General features: G+C 56.4%; 9 protein-coding genes and 1 non-coding gene across 10 annotated transcripts; 4 read left to right on the forward strand and 6 right to left on the reverse strand.

The window, feature by feature from the left end:
- Window positions 1-659: 659 nt before the first annotated feature.
- On the reverse strand, window positions 660-2539 carry CC84DRAFT_1130457 (DnaJ-domain-containing protein; the record flags this gene model as incomplete). Its single annotated transcript, XM_018175860.1, has 2 exons — window positions 660-1213; window positions 1277-2539. The coding sequence occupies 2 exons, from the start codon at window positions 2537-2539 to the stop codon at window positions 815-817; spliced, it is 1662 nt and encodes a 553-aa protein (XP_018029984.1). The 3' UTR covers window positions 660-814.
- A 512-nt stretch (window positions 2540-3051) lies between these two features.
- CC84DRAFT_374131 (RING-14 protein-like protein) lies at window positions 3052-4832 on the forward strand. Its single transcript, XM_018185953.1, has 2 exons — window positions 3052-4149; window positions 4212-4832. The coding sequence occupies exons 1-2, from the start codon at window positions 3192-3194 to the stop codon at window positions 4646-4648; spliced, it is 1395 nt and encodes a 464-aa protein (XP_018029985.1). The 5' UTR covers window positions 3052-3191; the 3' UTR covers window positions 4649-4832.
- On the forward strand, window positions 4614-5738 carry CC84DRAFT_374122 (uncharacterized protein). Its single transcript, XM_018185952.1, has one exon. The coding sequence runs from the start codon at window positions 5017-5019 to the stop codon at window positions 5650-5652; it is 636 nt and encodes a 211-aa protein (XP_018029986.1). The 5' UTR covers window positions 4614-5016; the 3' UTR covers window positions 5653-5738.
- Window positions 5739-6872: 1134 nt separating this feature from the next.
- Window positions 6873-6959, reverse strand: CC84DRAFT_t102. The gene has a single exon. It is a non-coding gene; the product is annotated as a tRNA-Asp (tRNA).
- Window positions 6960-7473: 514 nt separating this feature from the next.
- Window positions 7474-9027, reverse strand: CC84DRAFT_374199 (uncharacterized protein). Its single transcript, XM_018185954.1, has 4 exons — window positions 8823-9027; window positions 8639-8771; window positions 7681-8575; window positions 7474-7632 (listed from the first exon to the last, which is right to left on the reverse strand). The coding sequence occupies exons 1-4, from the start codon at window positions 8845-8847 to the stop codon at window positions 7585-7587; spliced, it is 1101 nt and encodes a 366-aa protein (XP_018029987.1). The 5' UTR covers window positions 8848-9027; the 3' UTR covers window positions 7474-7584.
- Window positions 8726-9494, reverse strand: CC84DRAFT_374202 (uncharacterized protein). Its single transcript, XM_018185956.1, has 2 exons — window positions 8823-9494; window positions 8726-8771 (listed from the first exon to the last, which is right to left on the reverse strand). Exon 1 carries the CDS (start codon window positions 9321-9323, stop codon window positions 8952-8954), a length of 372 nt encoding a protein of 123 aa, XP_018029988.1. The 5' UTR covers window positions 9324-9494; the 3' UTR covers window positions 8726-8771; window positions 8823-8951.
- Window positions 9495-10221: 727 nt separating this feature from the next.
- Window positions 10222-11602, reverse strand: CC84DRAFT_1209952 (uncharacterized protein; the record flags this gene model as incomplete). Its single annotated transcript, XM_018182253.1, has 4 exons — window positions 11096-11602; window positions 10834-10999; window positions 10286-10746; window positions 10222-10232 (listed from the first exon to the last, which is right to left on the reverse strand). The coding sequence occupies exons 1-4, from the start codon at window positions 11490-11492 to the stop codon at window positions 10222-10224; spliced, it is 1035 nt and encodes a 344-aa protein (XP_018029989.1). The 5' UTR covers window positions 11493-11602.
- A 1085-nt stretch (window positions 11603-12687) lies between these two features.
- Window positions 12688-13131, reverse strand: CC84DRAFT_1181115 (uncharacterized protein; the record flags this gene model as incomplete). Its single annotated transcript, XM_018180531.1, has 1 exon — window positions 12688-13131. One exon carries the CDS (start codon window positions 13129-13131, stop codon window positions 12688-12690), a length of 444 nt encoding a protein of 147 aa, XP_018029990.1.
- Window positions 13132-13418: 287 nt separating this feature from the next.
- Window positions 13419-15327, forward strand: CC84DRAFT_374233 (uncharacterized protein). Its single transcript, XM_018185959.1, has 3 exons — window positions 13419-14340; window positions 14388-14970; window positions 15017-15327. The coding sequence occupies exons 1-3, from the start codon at window positions 13572-13574 to the stop codon at window positions 15225-15227; spliced, it is 1563 nt and encodes a 520-aa protein (XP_018029991.1). The 5' UTR covers window positions 13419-13571; the 3' UTR covers window positions 15228-15327.
- Window positions 15328-15506: 179 nt separating this feature from the next.
- CC84DRAFT_374226 (Ca/Cm-dependent protein kinase B) lies at window positions 15507-17358 on the forward strand. The gene is made up of 4 exons (XM_018185957.1): window positions 15507-16120; window positions 16167-16257; window positions 16305-16635; window positions 16686-17358. The coding sequence occupies exons 1-4, from the start codon at window positions 15920-15922 to the stop codon at window positions 17266-17268; spliced, it is 1206 nt and encodes a 401-aa protein (XP_018029992.1). The 5' UTR covers window positions 15507-15919; the 3' UTR covers window positions 17269-17358.
- Window positions 17359-17717: the final 359 nt, after the last annotated feature.

The raw sequence follows: 17717 nt of genomic DNA on the forward strand, positions 1-17717 counted from the left end.
TTTGGTTGGTGCGAGGGTAGTTGCGCAGGCGGAGAGTCCGTTCATCACACGTACGGACTTGTTCTATCTTGCTGGAGAAGAGAAGCGCTGGAGGGACTCGGGGAGGGGACGGTATCGTGTTTGTCATGACGGATGTGTTGCACAGCAAGGAAAAAAGTAAAAGTAAAACGCATCTGCGATATGCTCGTCGGGGGTAATTCTTCATTATTATTATTTTTCAAGTCTTTTAAGCCTCTTCCTCTTTCTTTTTGCAGCTTTCAAATCGTGCGCCATGGGTTGTGCGCACCCGTAGCGCCCTACACCTGGGTTTTTCTGGGAGATAGAGGGAAGATGGGCTGGTTTCGGTGAGGGCGTGTAACATGGGTTATTTCTGGGGCAAGACACGTGCCGGGGTTTGTAGGCATGTATGAGGTCAGGTTTGTCGTGGGGCTGGTTACTCTACGGATTGGATTGTGGCCATACATGTTTTTGAGGCATCGTTGGATGTAGACACGGCGATGTGCAGCTGGAGTTTGTACGAACAGCGCTGCCGACGTCTGAGAGGCGAGGTGAATGGCTGGCATCTTCGAACTGGCGAATAGGAAGGCTGCTGTGCGATGCAGTGCAGTCTGTCCATGCATGTGCATGGTTTGAAGGATACAAACGCCGGATTCATTGCAAGGCTCATTTCTGGTATCATATGCAGCGCGCCCTCTAACACAATCCCATCCCATCGCGTCCGTCATCACTCGTGATATCGTCAGCCATGTCTATGCTTCACGCCCTCAAATGCCAATGCTGATGCTAAGACAAACAAAATCTTTCCCGTCCCAAATCACCGCTTCTTCCCCTTCTTTCCGCTCGCGCCCTTCGTCTCGCTGAGCGGCGCCGCATGCCCGCTCTCCTTGATGTGGTCAAACAGCTTCGTCTTGCTCGGAAACCCGCTGTTGCACCGCATGCATCGGTGCGGCATGCCATCAGCGTCAGAACCACCAGATCCCTCTGCCTGCTTCGCGGCCCTCTTTGCGCGCTTCAGCGCCGCGGCACCGAGTTTCTTCGCTGGAGGCTCGGGGACGTCTGGGCGTTCTGCGGGGGGGTTCTCTAATGGTCCTTCGGTGGTCGACGTTGCTGCCGTGTCTGCGTCGATGCGGTACGAAGCCAAGCGCGCCTCGATGTCGGAGCGGGAGGCGTATTCGTCGTCGTCGTTATCTGAATCGTCTGAGCCGGATGGATGCTGGGGGGAGGGGTCCGAGTCAGGCGGTTTATTGGCGTCTGTGCGGGCATCGTCAAGCTTCACGCTTTGGAGCTTGTCGCCGAGGTGAACATGATCAGGCGTTTGGGCGGGTGCATCCGAGCTTGCCTTCCCCTCCTTGTCTGCATCCTCAGGGTCCCGGTCTTCGCCTCCTATCTGCTGGTCGTCGTCGTCGTCGTCTTGTTCTTCGTCGCGGGCGGGCGTGATGGCACCGCTGCTTGACACGTCGTCGTCGAGGTTGAGGAAGTCATTCTCTTTCCGCATCTTCTTTTTCAGCGCGTAGATGGCTTTCTGGTGTTTCTTGCTCTTCTCGTGGGCCTCCCACTGGCGCTCGCTCTTGAACGTCTTGCGGCATGCTACGCACTCGAAGTGCTCTTCCTCAATCTCCTCCTCTGACTCGTCGAGCAGCTCTTCTGGGTCCCGCACTTTTGCCCATTCGGGGACGGCATCGGCCTCGTCTTGGATTTTTGCCGCGTTCGCAGCTCGCGCGCGCTCTTGCTGCTGCTTCCGCGCCTCGCGCTGGGCTTTCGCCTTGTCCTCCTCCGTCTGCATATTGGGCGTGTACCGCGGGTCGCGTTTGCGCACAAAGGCAACCAGCGTCTGCACGGCGACGTTGAACTCGCGGATGCCCTTCTCACGCAGCTTCTGGTTCTCCTTCTCCATGAGGCGGCGCACGCGGCGGTCGGGTGCATCCGAGGTGCGGTACAAATCCGCCGATGCGAACGACTTGACCGTCGCAAAGCCTGCCCACACGTTGTAGAAATTGCGCACCACGCCGCCGCTCTCGTACGTGTCGTCCTTGTGGCCAAAGGAGGGGTAGTCGTTGACCTGGACGCCCTCGTAGTCGCCCGCACGCTCCTCCTCGCGGGCCAGCGTGTCGAAGGTCTCGCGCAGGAAGCCAAAGAAGCCCGTCGGCGAATCGGTGAAGTCGACGTTGGACCTGAAGTTGCCCATCATGCGCGAGATGTCCTCGGCGGTGGTGACCTTCATGTTGTACTCGTAGTGGTCGCCGCCGCCGCCGCCATCGCCGCCGCGCAGGATGTCGCCCTCGTGGGCATCGTACCAGGCGCGCTCCTGCGGGTCGGAGAGGACCTCGTAGGCGGTGGAGATGTCGGCGAAGAGGGCGGTGGTGCGCTCGACGTCGCCATAGTTGCGGTCCGGGTGCAGCTCGAGGGCCTTGCGGCGGTAGGCCTTCTTGATGTCGTCGTCGGACGCGGCGCGCTCGACGCCCAGCAGCTCGTAGTAGCTCGTCTTGACGTGCACGCCCGCACTGGCGTCGCCGCCGGCGGTCGACTGCTGCGCGCCCATGTCGTGCTCGGCGGAATCGAAGCGCTATCGGCAGAGTTTTGGTCCACGTGCGGCCAGGCGTGGTGTTTGTGTGCTCGCAGCTCGTGGATGACTGGTGAGGCGCGCGCTGATTGGCGCGCATGCGAGCGCGGCGCGAACGGCGAGCAAGAGACAGCATACCGCAGTCAGAGTTTGCCATGGGGACTAGCCGCACACGCCGCGATGCCATCGCCGCGGGGCGATGTGGCCGATACAAAACCTCGATGCGCCCCTGCTCTCTTGCGGTCCCCAAAAGCCTTGCCGCAGCGTGCTCGACCCCGCCCCGGAAACGACGCCGCCCCCACGCCGCCCCTCCTCCACACCTATGACTAGCCCGCAGCCCGCCCTGGACATCCACGTCTCGCATCACGCGCCCTGAGCGCAGCGCCACGGCTGCCGGCCTGCACCGCCATACCAAGACGCTCTGCAGCTCTCGTCTCCAAAGGGCCTCCGCGCAGGGTTCCGTCGCGTCTGCCCCTGGCCGACCACCGACGCAAACGTCATCCCGCGTCGCGGCAGGGCTGGCGAATCACACCCCTCACATCTGCCCACGAGGTGCAAATTTGCGCGTTCACAGGCTGCACGCCGACCCCGCTGTTAACCGTGGCACGTTCCGCTACCACAGCACAGGACCATGAAGTTCGGCCAGCTGTTCAAGGACACGCTGCGCAACGAGGGCTTCCCGCCCGAGTGGATCCAGAGCGCCATCTCGTACTCGCAGCTCAAGAAGTGCATCAACCGCCTGTCCTCTGAGCTCTCCGAGCTCGGCCTTGATCCCGAGACGCTGGGCAAGCTGCTCAAGCATGTCGAGGACTACAATGCGGCCGCCGACCAATCCGACCCGGCGCATCGCCCGTTTGAGTACATCCTGGACGATTCCGAGGACGAAGATGTGCAAGGTGCCGGCTTGACCAAGTCGCGCAAGACGTTCCAGCCGAAGCTCGTCTTCCATGTCGACGAGGTGACGGGCGCCTTGCACAGCGCGCAGCTGGACGAGAAGACGAAGCGCAAACTGCAGATGCTCGCCGTCGAGACGGGCATGACGGAGCTCCGCGTTTTCGAAGAGCCAGACACCCAAGACAAGCCCGTCCGCCCGGGCACCGTTTCAGCAAATAGCTCCAGAAAGCGTCCAGGCTACCGCAGAATCGAGATTCCTCTAACCTCCGACACGGAATTCTTCACCAAGCTCACCGCCGAGCTTTCCGGCCTTGAAGCCCTCCAGAAGCGCGAAGAAGTCCGCATGCACGGCGAGATCACCAATCTGGGCAAGCAGATCGCGCACCTGACGGACCCCGACCGCCGCGCCAACAAGAAGCTGCTGAGCGTGTGGCGCCAGATCTTCCAGATGTACCTAGAAGAAGGCATTTTCTTCGGGACGACGGAGAGCGACCACAGCGCGCACGACGCCGCAAAAGCGCAGGAGCGACTGAATGCCTTTTACGAGAAGCTGCAGGCCAGCGGGCTCACAGAAAAGCTGAAGAAGAAGGAGAACATGCAGGCGTTCCAGACGTTTATGCACATCAACCAGGAGATTCTGCAGGGCCTGCGGTTCGGCGAGATCAACGAGACGGCTATGCGCAAGATTTTGAAGAGTGAGCAAACTCCCACATGTCCCACCCTGCCACCATACCAGTCAACTAACGCTATGAAATAGAATTCGACAAGCGCACCGCCCTCGGCGTCAAAGCCACCGTCCCCAAGGCCATCACCTACCCCTCCTTCAGCTCGCACCTTGCGCGCGCCGTCTGCGCCGAAGTCTCCACTGAGATCCTCTCGCACGTGCCCCAGATCGAGGACTACGCCTGCCCCATGTGCATGGACCTAAAGTGGCGCCCCGTCCGGTTGTCGTGCTCCCACGTCTTCTGCATCCGCTGCCTCATCGTCATGCAGAATAACAAGCAGGACAGGTGTCCGCTGTGCAGGCAGCGGACGGTGGCGGGTGCCAATAGTGACAACTTGGACGAGCAGATGGCGGCGTTTTTGAAAAAGTGGTTCCCCGACGAGGTCAGAGAGAAGCAGAGGTACAATGAGCTTATGGCCGGGGTCGATCAGTATGGGGAGGTGTATAAGGAGAAGTGTGCCGTCATGTGAGAGAGGGAGAGGGGGATGTCGGAGCTGCGGTGCCGTGCGTTGACTTCGATTCGATTGAGATACCCCATTAGCATAGTGTGCATGCGTAGTTTGCTGTTTTGAAATATCCGTGTTCTGGCATCCTACTCCCCTTTTGCCGCAGTCCCCAAAAGTGCGTGAGTCACATTCGCGTGTGCCGAGTTCGGTATTGGATTAGATTGGTATTGATATCTCTGATCTTCAAAGGCCTCTGCTCTCAAGCCGGCTGAATCGCACTCCGGGATATGCTTGCTCAAAATGCGTAAACAAAGGTAAAGTAGTGGCAAGGAAATGAGAAAAGGAAGAAAGGGAAAGCAAAAACGAAACGCTAGACATCTCCCGATGCATTCATGCGCTGCTCTGCCCCGCTCGAACCCTCCATGTCGAACTGTCGAACTGGGATGAGAAATGGGTGGTGTGTCGTGCCGTCCCTCAACACCGCTCCTCTCCATACCCCTCATACACAATCCCCCTCTCCCACTCCTCCACCTCCCACGCATCCCGCTCCTCCTGCCGCGCCTTCCACTCCCGGAAAAACTGCCGCCGCTCCGCCTTCGAATACACAGCTACATACAGCTCTTCCAGCTCGCGCTCGACCTCGGCGCTGCTTGGGCCGCGCTCCTCCCGATGCCGCCGCAACAAGCTGTGGAAGCGGGACTTGGGTGGAGGCGGCAGAGGGACTTCGGCCGTGTGTGCGCGGCAAGGCGGCGCAGGGCGGTCTGGCGACGCCTTCAGCCCAGAAGAAGATGACGATGAGGAGGCTGATGGTGAGTTTGAATTTGAACACGAGGCTGATGGTGCGGGCGCGCGCATGTGCTTCCCAGGCGTCGTCTTTGATCGGTGGAACAGGCCTCGCCGCGGTGCCTTGGGCGCTGCGTCTGCCGAGGAGATGCTGGCGTCTGAGGTGGAGCGCTGGGAGTCGAGGCTGGTGGATGTGCTGCTGGGCGACGGGAGCGGGGGGAGCGGCATGGAGTAGACGCCGCTGAAGCCGCGGAATGGGCGGTTGATTAGAGACATGGTCACCGTCTTTGTCTTGGATTGTGTCGTATGCGTGCAATGGAAGGCGTAAAGGTGTGGAGGGTGTTGCGAGAAGGTGAGGCTGCTGCGCGGTTTACGTGCAGCGCAGCGTGGGATGTGACGTCCTGCTTGGGGCCGGCGGCTAACGCGGTATTAAGTGGTGGGGTGTCGAGTTGCGGTTGACCTCCTTGGGCTGTTCCTTTGTTCGAATTTCGTGCTTGATTGTGTGCTTGATTGTGATGAAGGAAGGCAAGAGAGAGGAATTGCAAGCGCCAAGTGCTATTGCACTGCCGTTGATGCGGACTTGTGTTTTTACAACGTTGGATGCTCGCACGGATGCGCGGTTTTTGGCGGCGGAACGGTGGGGTTCTGGACCAGGGTTCGAGATGGGTCCCGCCCGCTCAAACTGCAGCTCTTGATAGCGGACTTTGAGGCAAAGCAAGGAAACGTGCGTGTAACAAGTAAGAAAAGGTCGGCCGCAAGGCTTGTAAGGACTGTGATGTGCGCGCACGGCTGCGGCCGGTGTGAAACGATTTGTGAGTGCCGAGTCCAGTTGCGGAGCGTCTGGGGTTTTACCTTCGGACCTTCGCGCTGGCGATGCAACCCAAGTGCGCGCTCGGCCTTATCTATGAGCGTTAACGTCGGCTGCCGCCATTAGCAAAGAGAATTGGCCAAGGCCGGTCCGCCTTGCGCTGGCCTGCTGCGCTGCCCCCAAGCAGATGATCGCGACGTCGGCCGCTTGGCAATGGCCTGCGACGTTTGTTCGGCGTCCTGGCGCGTTTGTGTAATTCAATATCATCATCGGAATGGGAGGCCAAGAGGAGGTGCGGCTTGCGTATTTCGCGAATCTGGCGTGCCTCCTGGCGAAGATCAACGCCGCCCAGGTTCTTGAGATGACTTGGCAATGAACTGTAACCTCCTTTCCAGAGTGCTCATTCATTTGTGTAAGCCAAGATGCGATACAACGCTTGACACGCCGCACAAGACAAGACATAACAGTAATACACACTCTTGCCGGCGCTTCAGTGGGCGAGTGGCCAATCAATCGAGGGTGGTAGTCAGTCGGCGAAAACCGGCCGCCAAGCCGACATCCCACATCCGGCCAAAAATGCATGCCACGACTCAACCTCGCCCAGAGCGTCGCATGCGTGTCATTGTCTGATAAAGACGCGATGAGACAAAAAGAAAACTCTCCCTCGGGGAATCGAACCCCGGTCTCCCGCGCTCGTAATCTTGCGATGACAAGCGGAAATCATGACCACTAGACCAAGGAAGACTTGATTTGATGAAGAAACAGTCTTTTTGTGTAATTATATACCATTGCAAAAACCTGAGAGAGAAGCATTGCATGCCAGATGATTAGCAAGATAAAGCCACGGGTGATGGAAAATGAAAGCGGGGCGATCACACAAGCGAGCAGATCAAATCGAAGTGGGGTGGGGTCACATATGCACAGTCTAACTCCATTCCCCCCCCCACCCCCAGCCAGCCGGACACAACTTCACTCCTTGCCCGTCGCGTCCCAACGGTCCGTCGAGATAGCTCAACTCATTATACGCGCCCGGTTTCTCAACTCGATACTGCCAACTCAACATCCACATCAAATAAGAAGTCGCTGCGCGCCACACTTTGCCGCACCATTATGCACCACAGTAGTCAGATTAATTAGAGAGCGTTGACAATAGAGCTCTAAGGCAGGCTTTTAGGAAAGATTTCCTAAACTGTCTTAGAGTACACAGCGAGCTCTAACAAGTACCGTAGCAGAATGCCTTATTAGCCGTTTCCTATGCTTAAGAGCTACGCATTCTATGCACCTGCCTTTAGCTAATGTGCTGAATTGTGCAGGGGAGCTCTCCATCGTCTCCATCATCTCCGGCATCCTCTTTGTGCTCAACATGCTCTCAGATCTTCAATCTTGCTACAACTAGTGCGGCCGTAAGATAGATGCACTACTCATGCTGTCAGCGCTGCTATCAACGATATGGCACGACACTTACTCCAGAAACAAAGTACGGCAATCCCAAGCCAACACCCCCAATCTCAATCGCACGCACCCAAAGCACCGTCATAAATGGCGCACCGACGAGCGAGCCAAGCGTTTTGGTCAACATGACGATACTGAAGTCTTGAATATCACTGTGTGTCAGCGCTATCAGCGGCGATTTTACAAGCGACATCGTGAAGACTGGCAGCGCCGAGCCGAGCGCGTATATCATCAACGCTGCAAGCAACATCCAGAACTTGAACGCAAGCGCAACGCAGAGCACGCCAACCACTGATATCAGAATGCTGATTTGCGCGCCTGCGTAGTTCATCCGCACTTCTGACCCATGTACCGCCTTCCACGACGCTGAAGACTTGACAACTCGTGGGACTACGATCGCGAGCAATGTGAAATTGACAATAGCCTTCGCTGAGAGCATGTAGCCTGCTTGGGCAAAAGTCCAACTGTATCGCTTCGAGATATACTGAACAAGTAGTTTCGTATCAGAGCTTGCGAGTGCTGTGAGAAAGAACGAGCAGAGCATAATCTGAAAGTTTGGCCGGCCATCGACAAGAGCGATCAATTGTCGAATTGTAGAGACGATACGCTGAAGTATGCTAGGGTGAGTCTCGAAGGCACTCGAGTAGTGATCAGGACCATCTTCGCTTTGACGAAGTAGTGGACCAACTTCGCCTGCAGTGTCATTGGAATCGACGGACATGATAGATTTTATTGGCACAAGTCCATTGCCAGGGAGCAACTTGATCACCGGAACTGCCAAACCGAGTAGCAAGATATTCAAGCAAAACGGCGCCCACAGGTTCCTGCTCATTGCGAACGAGGCCAGCGTTGGTCCCAGAAACGAGACGACGTAGGATGTCGAGCTGATGTACGAGAAGAACTTTGCTCTGCCTATGATCAGCTTCACGTCTCTACTCGAAATTATTTGCGCTCCAGTACCACGCACTCACCGATCAACGTAATCATTGGCCATGGCCGAAGTTAGGGTGAAAACCGTACTTTGCAGCACGCACTCGCCCCCCAACACAGCCAAAACTGGCCCGGCAATGATCGCCTTGGTGGGGAGAATGTGATCAGAATGGCCTTGATAGCATCAGCACTACATCTCCATGACGTCTTGAAGATTTGACTCACCAACTGCAACAGCCCATACGCTCATGCCAACTCTTGGGACTAAATTGCACCACAGCACGGCTTTCACTCCCCATCGCTCTGCAACATATCCGAACGGTAACGTAACTACGAAATCTGTGTCACATAGAATCAGCCGCTTGCAGCGACAACCACGAGTGTGAGCCTTGAGCCCGTCACGTTCCACCACCCTAGCAAAGTACACGTACCACAAGCAACAAGCATCGTTTCCATGACACCTTGGATCCAAGCCAATTGCCTCTGCACTTCATCGATTTTGCATGCCTTCTCTTCTGGGTTCGGGATGGAGTAGTGCGTTTGACACAGTCGAAGCTCGATGACGCGATTTAGCGGGAGAGTGTAGAGCACTGTGGACAGGTGGATCAGGATGAGGAGGAGTACGAGGGGCCAGATGCGGCGTGACCCATGGCTGCCTCTTAATTGCACAGGCGTTGAGAGAGTGATGTTTAGGCGATCAAGAGATTCATTGCTATTGTTGGACATGCTTCACTGTTTGGACGCTTTGATGGTGATGTTTGAGTATCTGCCGAGTTACCTTATTGATTAGGACAACCTTAGATAAGCTGCACGTGACACGGATGACACAACACGTCGCTCTTACATATTCATGCGATGTTTCTACCATTGTTAGCTTGTTTCACTCGAAGCCAGCCACTCATGCAACCCTATGCTTTTCGACTCATTCACACAGCGCTCGACGTCGTGCTGTAATAATCAGAGTCAACGATCACAGTACAATGTAAAATAGTATTGTAATGGTAAACGCAGCACTAAGATGCTTTAATTAAAAGCTAGGGCACGAAAGTTGAACTATATCAATCACAGACACATCTATGCCGCATTTTTAAGTCAAAACTCCGTATTGAACTCCCTCTACCCTGGACCAATGTACCCAGAACCGCTGTGCAGACCCTTTCGTCTACAGCCATTGCATGTGCAAGCCCGACACACGAAACATACACAATGCATACCTCGCACTCAGACATAGTTTCCGCCGGCCAAAGTTCAACCACGCATTACCAAACCCTACGCGTGCCAGTCGTGCGGCTGCAGCGTCCATCTCTCACCCGAATCCATTGGCACCAAGATCCAGCTCAACCCACCCACAAAGAAGCGCTGGTTGAGTCCGTCCATGCAGACACCAAGGTATGCATTCCTGGTGTGAGACCCCCACAGCGCCCCGCGGACACCTGCGAGAAGTTTGTACAACCTTGTCGCCTGATCGAGCTGGTGCTGGAGATTAACGCGATGATTGTCACGAAGAATTGCGCGTGAGGCTATAATAGGTCGACGAGGACGTCGGACACCTGTAAATGTGAGAATTACTCCACATAGGTACAGTGTCAAATTAAATTCTGAGTACAGTTGGCCAGCATTTTGACTACCCTGGCGCTACACACCGTATTCAGACTTCTATGCTTATACTGCAGAATATCCTGACTTACAGATCGTAGCGCGGCAGTGCGGACAAAGATTTGCATTGCGTGCGGTGGAGTTGATCCAAGTTGATAGACAGGCTTTGCCGAAGATGTGGCCACAGCGTGTAAGACTGAATGCGCGGTGACGGTTGGTGTACGGATCTGTGCAGATGCTGCAGTGATAGCTGTCGTCGTCCGAGTTCGAGTAGTCGTCCTCCTTGTCATCATCGCCATCATCATTATCGTCCAGATTGTCATCCACTAGAGTACCGTTTGAAATATGTATGCGTGCAGGTGATGGGGGTGGGGTTGGGAGAGAGTTTGTATTACCTTTGCTCTGGGCATGCCCCATCTTGTCGTCACTTATAGGACCATTGACTCGATGTTCGCCGGCAACTCCCACCGTGGTCTCGTGCCCGAAGTCATCGATGTTGTGATCCGGGCCCACGTTCTTCAATTGATTTTCGTCAAGATACCTCAGGGAAAGCCTAAGGTGCGGAGGTAAACTCAGTATGAGTTGAGACAGGGTAGTGTATCTCTGTCTCAGCCTCCATTTCTGCCCGGTAACTACTTACTCATCCCAGAGTGTGAGTATGTGCACAACCACGTCTTCAAGCATGCCTCTTAGTGTTTCTATAGCAGGACCAATTGTGCCGGTGGCTTTCAACGCCTCTCTAGCACACGAGCTGAACGTCGTGATGGTCCATGTCCGAGACAAACGATTCCGAACCGCGATGATACCTAAAGTGCAGGTAAAAGTCAGTGCGAACCAAGACAGGGTGATGTATATCGCAGACAGATAATAAATAGGTCTTTTCGTCTGCGTCCCCTACTTACAAATGTTGACATATGTCAAAGTGTCAACGCCAGAGCTGTTCCGCGCTCGCCGCGCGAGCTCGGTTGACCTAGCGACGGCCCTGGTCATGTTGTCATGGTCATGGATGAAACGAGTCAGTGAAGGGCTCATGCGGAACAAGCCAATTTCCGCCGCGACGCGTAGCCGTTGTTTATAGGTCCGACGTGACTGTCGAAGGGCGCTGGCGTGGTCCTGGGCTCGTATCAAGAGCACATCATCAGGCACAGGAACTTCTGGCGTAATCCTCGCCTCCACTTGGTTACGAAGACGTTGGACTGTACCAACTGGGATGACGCTGATTTCGATTTTGCTGGGCGGCTCGCGATGGATTGTGGTGCTGGCTCGGGCAGGACGCCCGCGAACTTCGGGAGTGGCCATGGCCTTTGATCGGAGGGTCTCCGACGGTGACGTTGGATGCCACGAGATACTTTAGCGGTAGAGTAGAAGTGAGCCGAGTAGTGGTGCACGGGCCGGGCTGGTAGGACGGGGTCTAGCTGGTTGTCAATGCTGTGGTCCATGGTGAGGTATAGCAGGCTGCAAGACTGAGACTCACAACAGTGGGCAGCTGCTGGTAGTACGTTTGCACTGTTCGTGCGTAATTGGGAGTGTTCTTGCAAGCGGTAAACCAATATGGCTGCAAAGGTTGCAGGCGAAGTTGAGTGAGTGAGTAGAGCGATACCATATATGAATGGAATAGATATGCTTTCAGTCGATAGAACGCTGCGGTGGCAGTGCTCTGATGAAAATATACTGGCATCTGAGCAAGTGATCAGTGATCACCGTGGCCGTAACTTGGTGAAAGAACACCTACCTGCAAACGATGGTGAAGGTAGGTTGCAAGGTCAGACACGGGCGCTCAGCGACGTTCGACATCACTTCACCGCGAGGATAGCTGCAGGGAAGGAGCAAGTATTTGGAGGACGGCGTTTCCTTCCAAATGCGCAAGCCTCCGTGCTGCATCGAGCCGCCGTCATTGCCACGGAGACCGTGAGAATAGTCCACGAACATGTCTGCAATCATGCTACCTCCTTGAATGCCAGGGAGCGTGTCTTATCAACATAAAGCCCGACTAGGTTGCTATTCAGGTTTATGATAACTGATGCCATGGCATCTTGGGCTACGATGCATGTCTAGGATTTGCATTGGATGGTGTTTTGATACCGTCCCTTCGCAATGAGGTAAGGATTTCAGGCGACTCCCGCCATTCGTATTGTCTATCGAAACTCCCTACGCCAAAGTCATACCGGGTGGTGGTTTTTTGCATCACGCAGCATGCTCGGCCTGGCATAGATGGTGCACAGTCCAAAGCTCCACTCTTCCCTTCCCTTCCCTTCCTCGACGCGCATGGGGTATCATAAACAACTCGCGGGCCCACCGCCCTGTCTCTTGAGTGGATGCATCTGAGCTGATGTTCTGGCCCTGCTTCCGGTTTGCTGAGGATTGAAAGAGTCGCAACTCCTTACTGCTGGAGATGCCACGAGCCTCTCACTTCATCAGCCAAGTGACGCATACAGCTCCTGCATGCAGTCCGAATATGGACCTGTTGGGTATCAATGATGGCCTTCTCGGAGTCTCACCCCGTCATACTCTGATCAACGTCCTCTGCTTCCAGGGCTGGCTTTCCGAGTTCCTGCAGCGCAGCTTTCAGCTTCGCAATACGCGCCTCGAGGAACTGGATTTCGTCCTGCTGGTCCTCAATGGAGCGGTCGATGTCGGGTAGCGCCATGACGGCCTTGCGCGCCTTTTGCAGCTTGAGCTTGACCTCGGTCGCAGCGGTCGAGACCTGTTGGATGTCGAGAGGACCATCGGTGGACGGCTGGCCCGGGGTCGGGGCAGCTCCGGGAGGCTGGACGGACGTGTTGATGAGTCGACTGAGGACGCGATGCAGGTCCGGGAGAATGTCGAACGTTGACGGCGGCGGGAGGGCAGACACGGGCGGCGGCGGCGCCTGTGCTGGGGTAGGTGCAACCGACGCCCTTGCCGAAGCCGGTGCGTGGGGTGTCGCAGCGCCGGACATGGCGTCTTGTTGTTTCGCAGCCGGAAGAGAAGTGGAGCGGGAAGCTTGGTGTTGAGCTTTGTTGCGCGCAAGCGCGTCGTCGTGCGAAGCGGGTGGCTGCAGCAGCGTGCCGCGAGAGCGTTGGCCGCGGATTTACGTATGTCGCCGTGCAGAGCGAATCACAGGATCGCGGGAGTGCTTTTTTCTCACGCGTTATCTGCGCGTGGGTTGCAGCGGGCGGGTGTGACGTTGAGGCGCGAGGCGCAAGGCTTTTGATGGGAACCGCCCCGCTTAGCTCAAATGCCCCTCCAACATCTTCTGCAGCACAAGTGCAGCACCGCAAGTCGCAGTCGCCGTCAGCACCCACACGTCCTCGGTCTCCGGCCTTTAACTCCTCTGCACCGTCGTCTTCGGCGCTCTCTTTCACTTGTCCCAACTTCTCCCCCCAATTGGCCTCCACCATGGCCAAGGTCGACCAAAAGACGGTCCTCATCGTCATTGACGGCTGGGGTGTTGCCGGCGAGAATTCTCCCAAGGAGGGCGATGCCATTCTCGCTGCCGATACGCCGTGCATGGACGAGTTCGCAAAGGATGGATCCAAGACTGCCCAGGGCTACACCGAACTCGAGGCGTCTTCGCTCGCCGTCGGTCTTCCCGAGGGCCTCATGGGCAACAGCGAGGTCGGCCACTTGAACATTGGCGCTGGTCGCGTTGTCTGGCAGGATGTCGTACGGATCGACCAGACCATTAAGAAGGGCGAGCTCAACAAGATCAAGAACATCCACGAGTCCTTCACCCGCGCGAAGAACGGCAACGGCAGGCTGCACCTGGCTGGTCTTGTCTCCGATGGCGGCGTCCACTCGCACATCAACCACCTCGTGGCTCTTCTCAAGGTTGCCAAAGAGATTGGCGTGCCGCACGTCTTCATCCACTTCTTCGGCGATGGTCGCGACACCGATCCCAAGTCGGCTGCTGGATACATGACAGATCTGCTCGCGCACACCAAGGAGCTCGGCATTGGCGAGATTGCCACCGTCGTTGGCCGTTACTACATCATGGATCGCGACAAGAGGTGGGATCGTGTTGAGATTGGTCTGAAGGGCCTTGTTACTGGAGAGGGTGAGGACGCCGAGGATCCGGTGGCTGCCATCAAGGCGCGATACGAGCAAGGCGAGAACGACGAGTTCCTGAAGCCCATCATTGTGGGAGGAAAGGAGCGAAGGATACAGGGTAAGTACTCCAAGCTGAGCACCCAGATGGCCTGCTAACTTGTGCAGATGGTGACACTGTCTTCACTTTCAACTACCGATCGGACCGCGTCCGCGAGCTCACCCAGCTTCTGGGTGGGTTCGACCGGTCACCAAAGCCCGATTTCCCGTACCCCAAGGACATCAGCCTGACCACCATGACCCAGTACAACGTCAAGTTCCCGTACAACATTGCTTTCCCGCCACAGAAGATGGACGACGTGCTTGCTGAGTGGTTGGCGAAGCAGGGCGTGAAGCAGTGCCACATCGCAGAGACGGAAAAATACGCCCACGTCACCTTCTTTTTCAATGGCGGTGTCGAGAAGCAGTTTGACAATGAGGAGCGTGATATGATTTCGTCTCCCAAGGTCGCTACCTACGACCTTGAGCCCAAGATGAGCGCCATGGCTGTTGCGGACAAGACGTGCGAGCGCATCAAGGAGGGCAACTTTGAATTCATTATGCTCAACTTTGCACCTCCCGACATGGTGGGTCACACTGGCGTCTACAAAGCTGCCATTGAGGGTGTCACCGAGACGGACAAGTCCATCAAGAAGATCTATGAGCAGTGCAAGGAGAGTGGATACGTGTTGTTCGTCACCGCCGACCACGGGTAAGTGAGCAGCCGCATTTACATCTTCTCCACTGACACACTTCAGTAACGCAGAAGAGATGCTTACCGAGGAGGGCACGCCAAAGACGTCGCATACCCTCAACAAGGTTCCGTTCGTCATGGCCAACGCCCCCGACAACTTTTCCCTCAAGAAGACGGACGGCGTGCTCGGGGATGTTGCGCCCACGCTGCTTGAGGTCATGGGTTTGCCGCAGGCCGAGGCCATGGACGGCCATAGCCTGCTCGTCAAGTCGTAAAGTACCGCCTCTGTCGACCATGCGACCCGTCTAACGCGTTTGAGGAGCAGGGGATCAAGCCCGCCGCCGAAGCGTCAACGTACAGACTAGATAGATTCCGCTTCTTGAGCGACGATCTGGCTGATTGTAATCGGCATATCTCTCTCGATGAATTGGCGATACCATTTGGCGTAGATAGAGACAAGAATTATGAATAGACGATGAAGATGTTCGGAACACCTTTTGATAGTCCCACCTGCCAAATGGAACTAGCCAGTAACAAGCGTGACCAGGGTTCACCACCCCTCCACGCCGCGAAACAGACGGAACCAGCCCCGGCTTCACTTCACCTCAGCCGCCGCTTCTGTCCGCTGCTGAGCGACATTTTACCTGCGTCTGTCCCGCTGCCGATTTCTTGCGTGCGCGCCAGCTGGCCGTCTCTGCTGCAACTCACCTCTGTTTGCGAAGTACCCCACCGCTGCGGGGAACCCTGGAGCTGACCAACACGTTCCCTCCGTACACGGCTGCCATCGCTCTGTGCGCCTTGGAGCCCTGCTTTTCTGAAGTGAGGCTACACGGTCCGCTTAGATTTTCCCCGGCCTCTTTGAGCGCGCACATCGTCAGTCAGCAGCGCGGCTGAACACCCGTCACACCGCCCGACTGGTGACCACCGACACCCTTCGCCTGTGCGCAACAACTCCTACAAGTCTGAAATGGCCTCAAACGGCGGATCAGGCGCGCACACGCCGAACGCACAAGCACAAGCTCAGGTCCAACCATGCCGGTACAAGACAGGAAAAACGCTGGGGGCGGGCAGTTATTCGGTGGTGAAGGAGTGTGTGCACATCGACACCGGGCGATACTATGCGGCAAAGGTCATCAACAAGCGCCTGATGGCAGGAAGAGAACACATGGTGAGTGGTGCGGCACAGACTGCGCACTGGAGCTCATGCCCGCTAGGTTAGGAATGAGATTGCCGTCCTGAAGCGCGTGTCCATGGGACACAGGAACATCTTGACGCTTGTCGACTACTTCGAGACGATGAACAACCGTACGCGCGAAGATGAACGCTCTCAAGGCTCCTGCTGACTCACATAGTCTACCTCGTCACGGATCTCGCCTTAGGAGGCGAGTTGTTCGACCGCATCTGCCGCAAAGGAAACTACTACGAGTCGGATGCTGCCGACCTCATTCGTGCCACCCTCTCCGCTGTTGCGTATCTGCACGACCACGGCATCGTGCATCGCGATCTCAAGCCCGAGAACTTGCTCTTCCGCACTCCAGAAGACAACGCAGACCTGCTCATTGCAGATTTTGGACTTTCACGTATAATGGACGAGGAGCAGTTCCACGTCCTCACCACGACCTGCGGTACGCCAGGCTACATGGCGCCCGAGATCTTCAGAAAAACCGGCCACGGGAAGCCAGTGTAAGTGGGCCAAGATAGCACAGTCCTGCTACCCTGCTAACACAACACAGTGACATCTGGGCCATCGGCGTGATAACCTACTTCCTCCTCTGCGGCTACACCCCCTTCGACCGCGACTCCAACCTCGAGGAGATGCAAGCCATCCTCGTCGCCGACTACTCCTTCACCCCGCTCGAGTACTGGCGCGGCGTCTCCCTCAAAGCGCGCGAGTTCATCCGGCGCTGCCTGACCGTCGACCCCGCCGCCCGCATGACCGCCCACGAGGCTCTCAGCCACCCTTGGATCGCGGACCTCGGCGACATCTCCGCTGAAGGCGAAGAGGACCTGCTACCCACCGTCAAGAAGAACTTCAACGCCCGTCGCACACTACACGCTGCCATCGACACTATCCGCGCTATCAACCAGCTGCGTGCCGGTGGTGCAGCGGGCATGATGGATGGCGCGAGGTCGGGCGAGCCGAGGCGAGGGGCACCGCCGCTGAATGTCCCGCAGCCGGTCGCGGATGAGGATCCCATGGACATCGACAAGATTGATAGTCGGGGCAATGGGCATGGGCAGACGGATGAAATGATTAGGGAGCAGGAGCGGAGGATTCATGAGACGCAGCAGGGACTGTGGGCGGGGAGGAGATGAGTGGGATTTCCCTTGGATGCGGAGTGAAGGGGTGATGTGTTTGACCACGTATGTGTGAGGGGTCAGTCAAATGTACAGCATTGGCGGACACTGGATGCCTGCGCAGATATACCAGAGGCGGAAGATCTTGGAGATGGAGGCGGTTTGCCTACGACTATACGACTGCTTTGCGATGGGAGGATGGATAGATTAGCAATGTTGATAACCTTGATGGGCCAAACGGTCACCGCACTGCCTATGCAACGCAGTGAACGTTCCTGCAGACACAGCAGCAGCCTGACTTCACTTGAGCATAGTATGAAACAACAGGTGCAGCAGGATCATGCATTCTTCTGTTCCTCTCACCAATACCTGTAAGCTAGTGCATATGGATACCGAACACCTCGGGTTTCGGAACACCTTGGCAAACCGCGACACCTGCACAGAACACGCGATATCTCCCCCCAACA

The sequence above is a fragment of the Paraphaeosphaeria sporulosa genome, assembly GCF_001642045.1.
Source record: "Paraphaeosphaeria sporulosa strain AP3s5-JAC2a unplaced genomic scaffold CC84scaffold_14, whole genome shotgun sequence".
Taxonomy (NCBI): domain Eukaryota; kingdom Fungi; phylum Ascomycota; class Dothideomycetes; order Pleosporales; family Didymosphaeriaceae; genus Paraphaeosphaeria; species Paraphaeosphaeria sporulosa.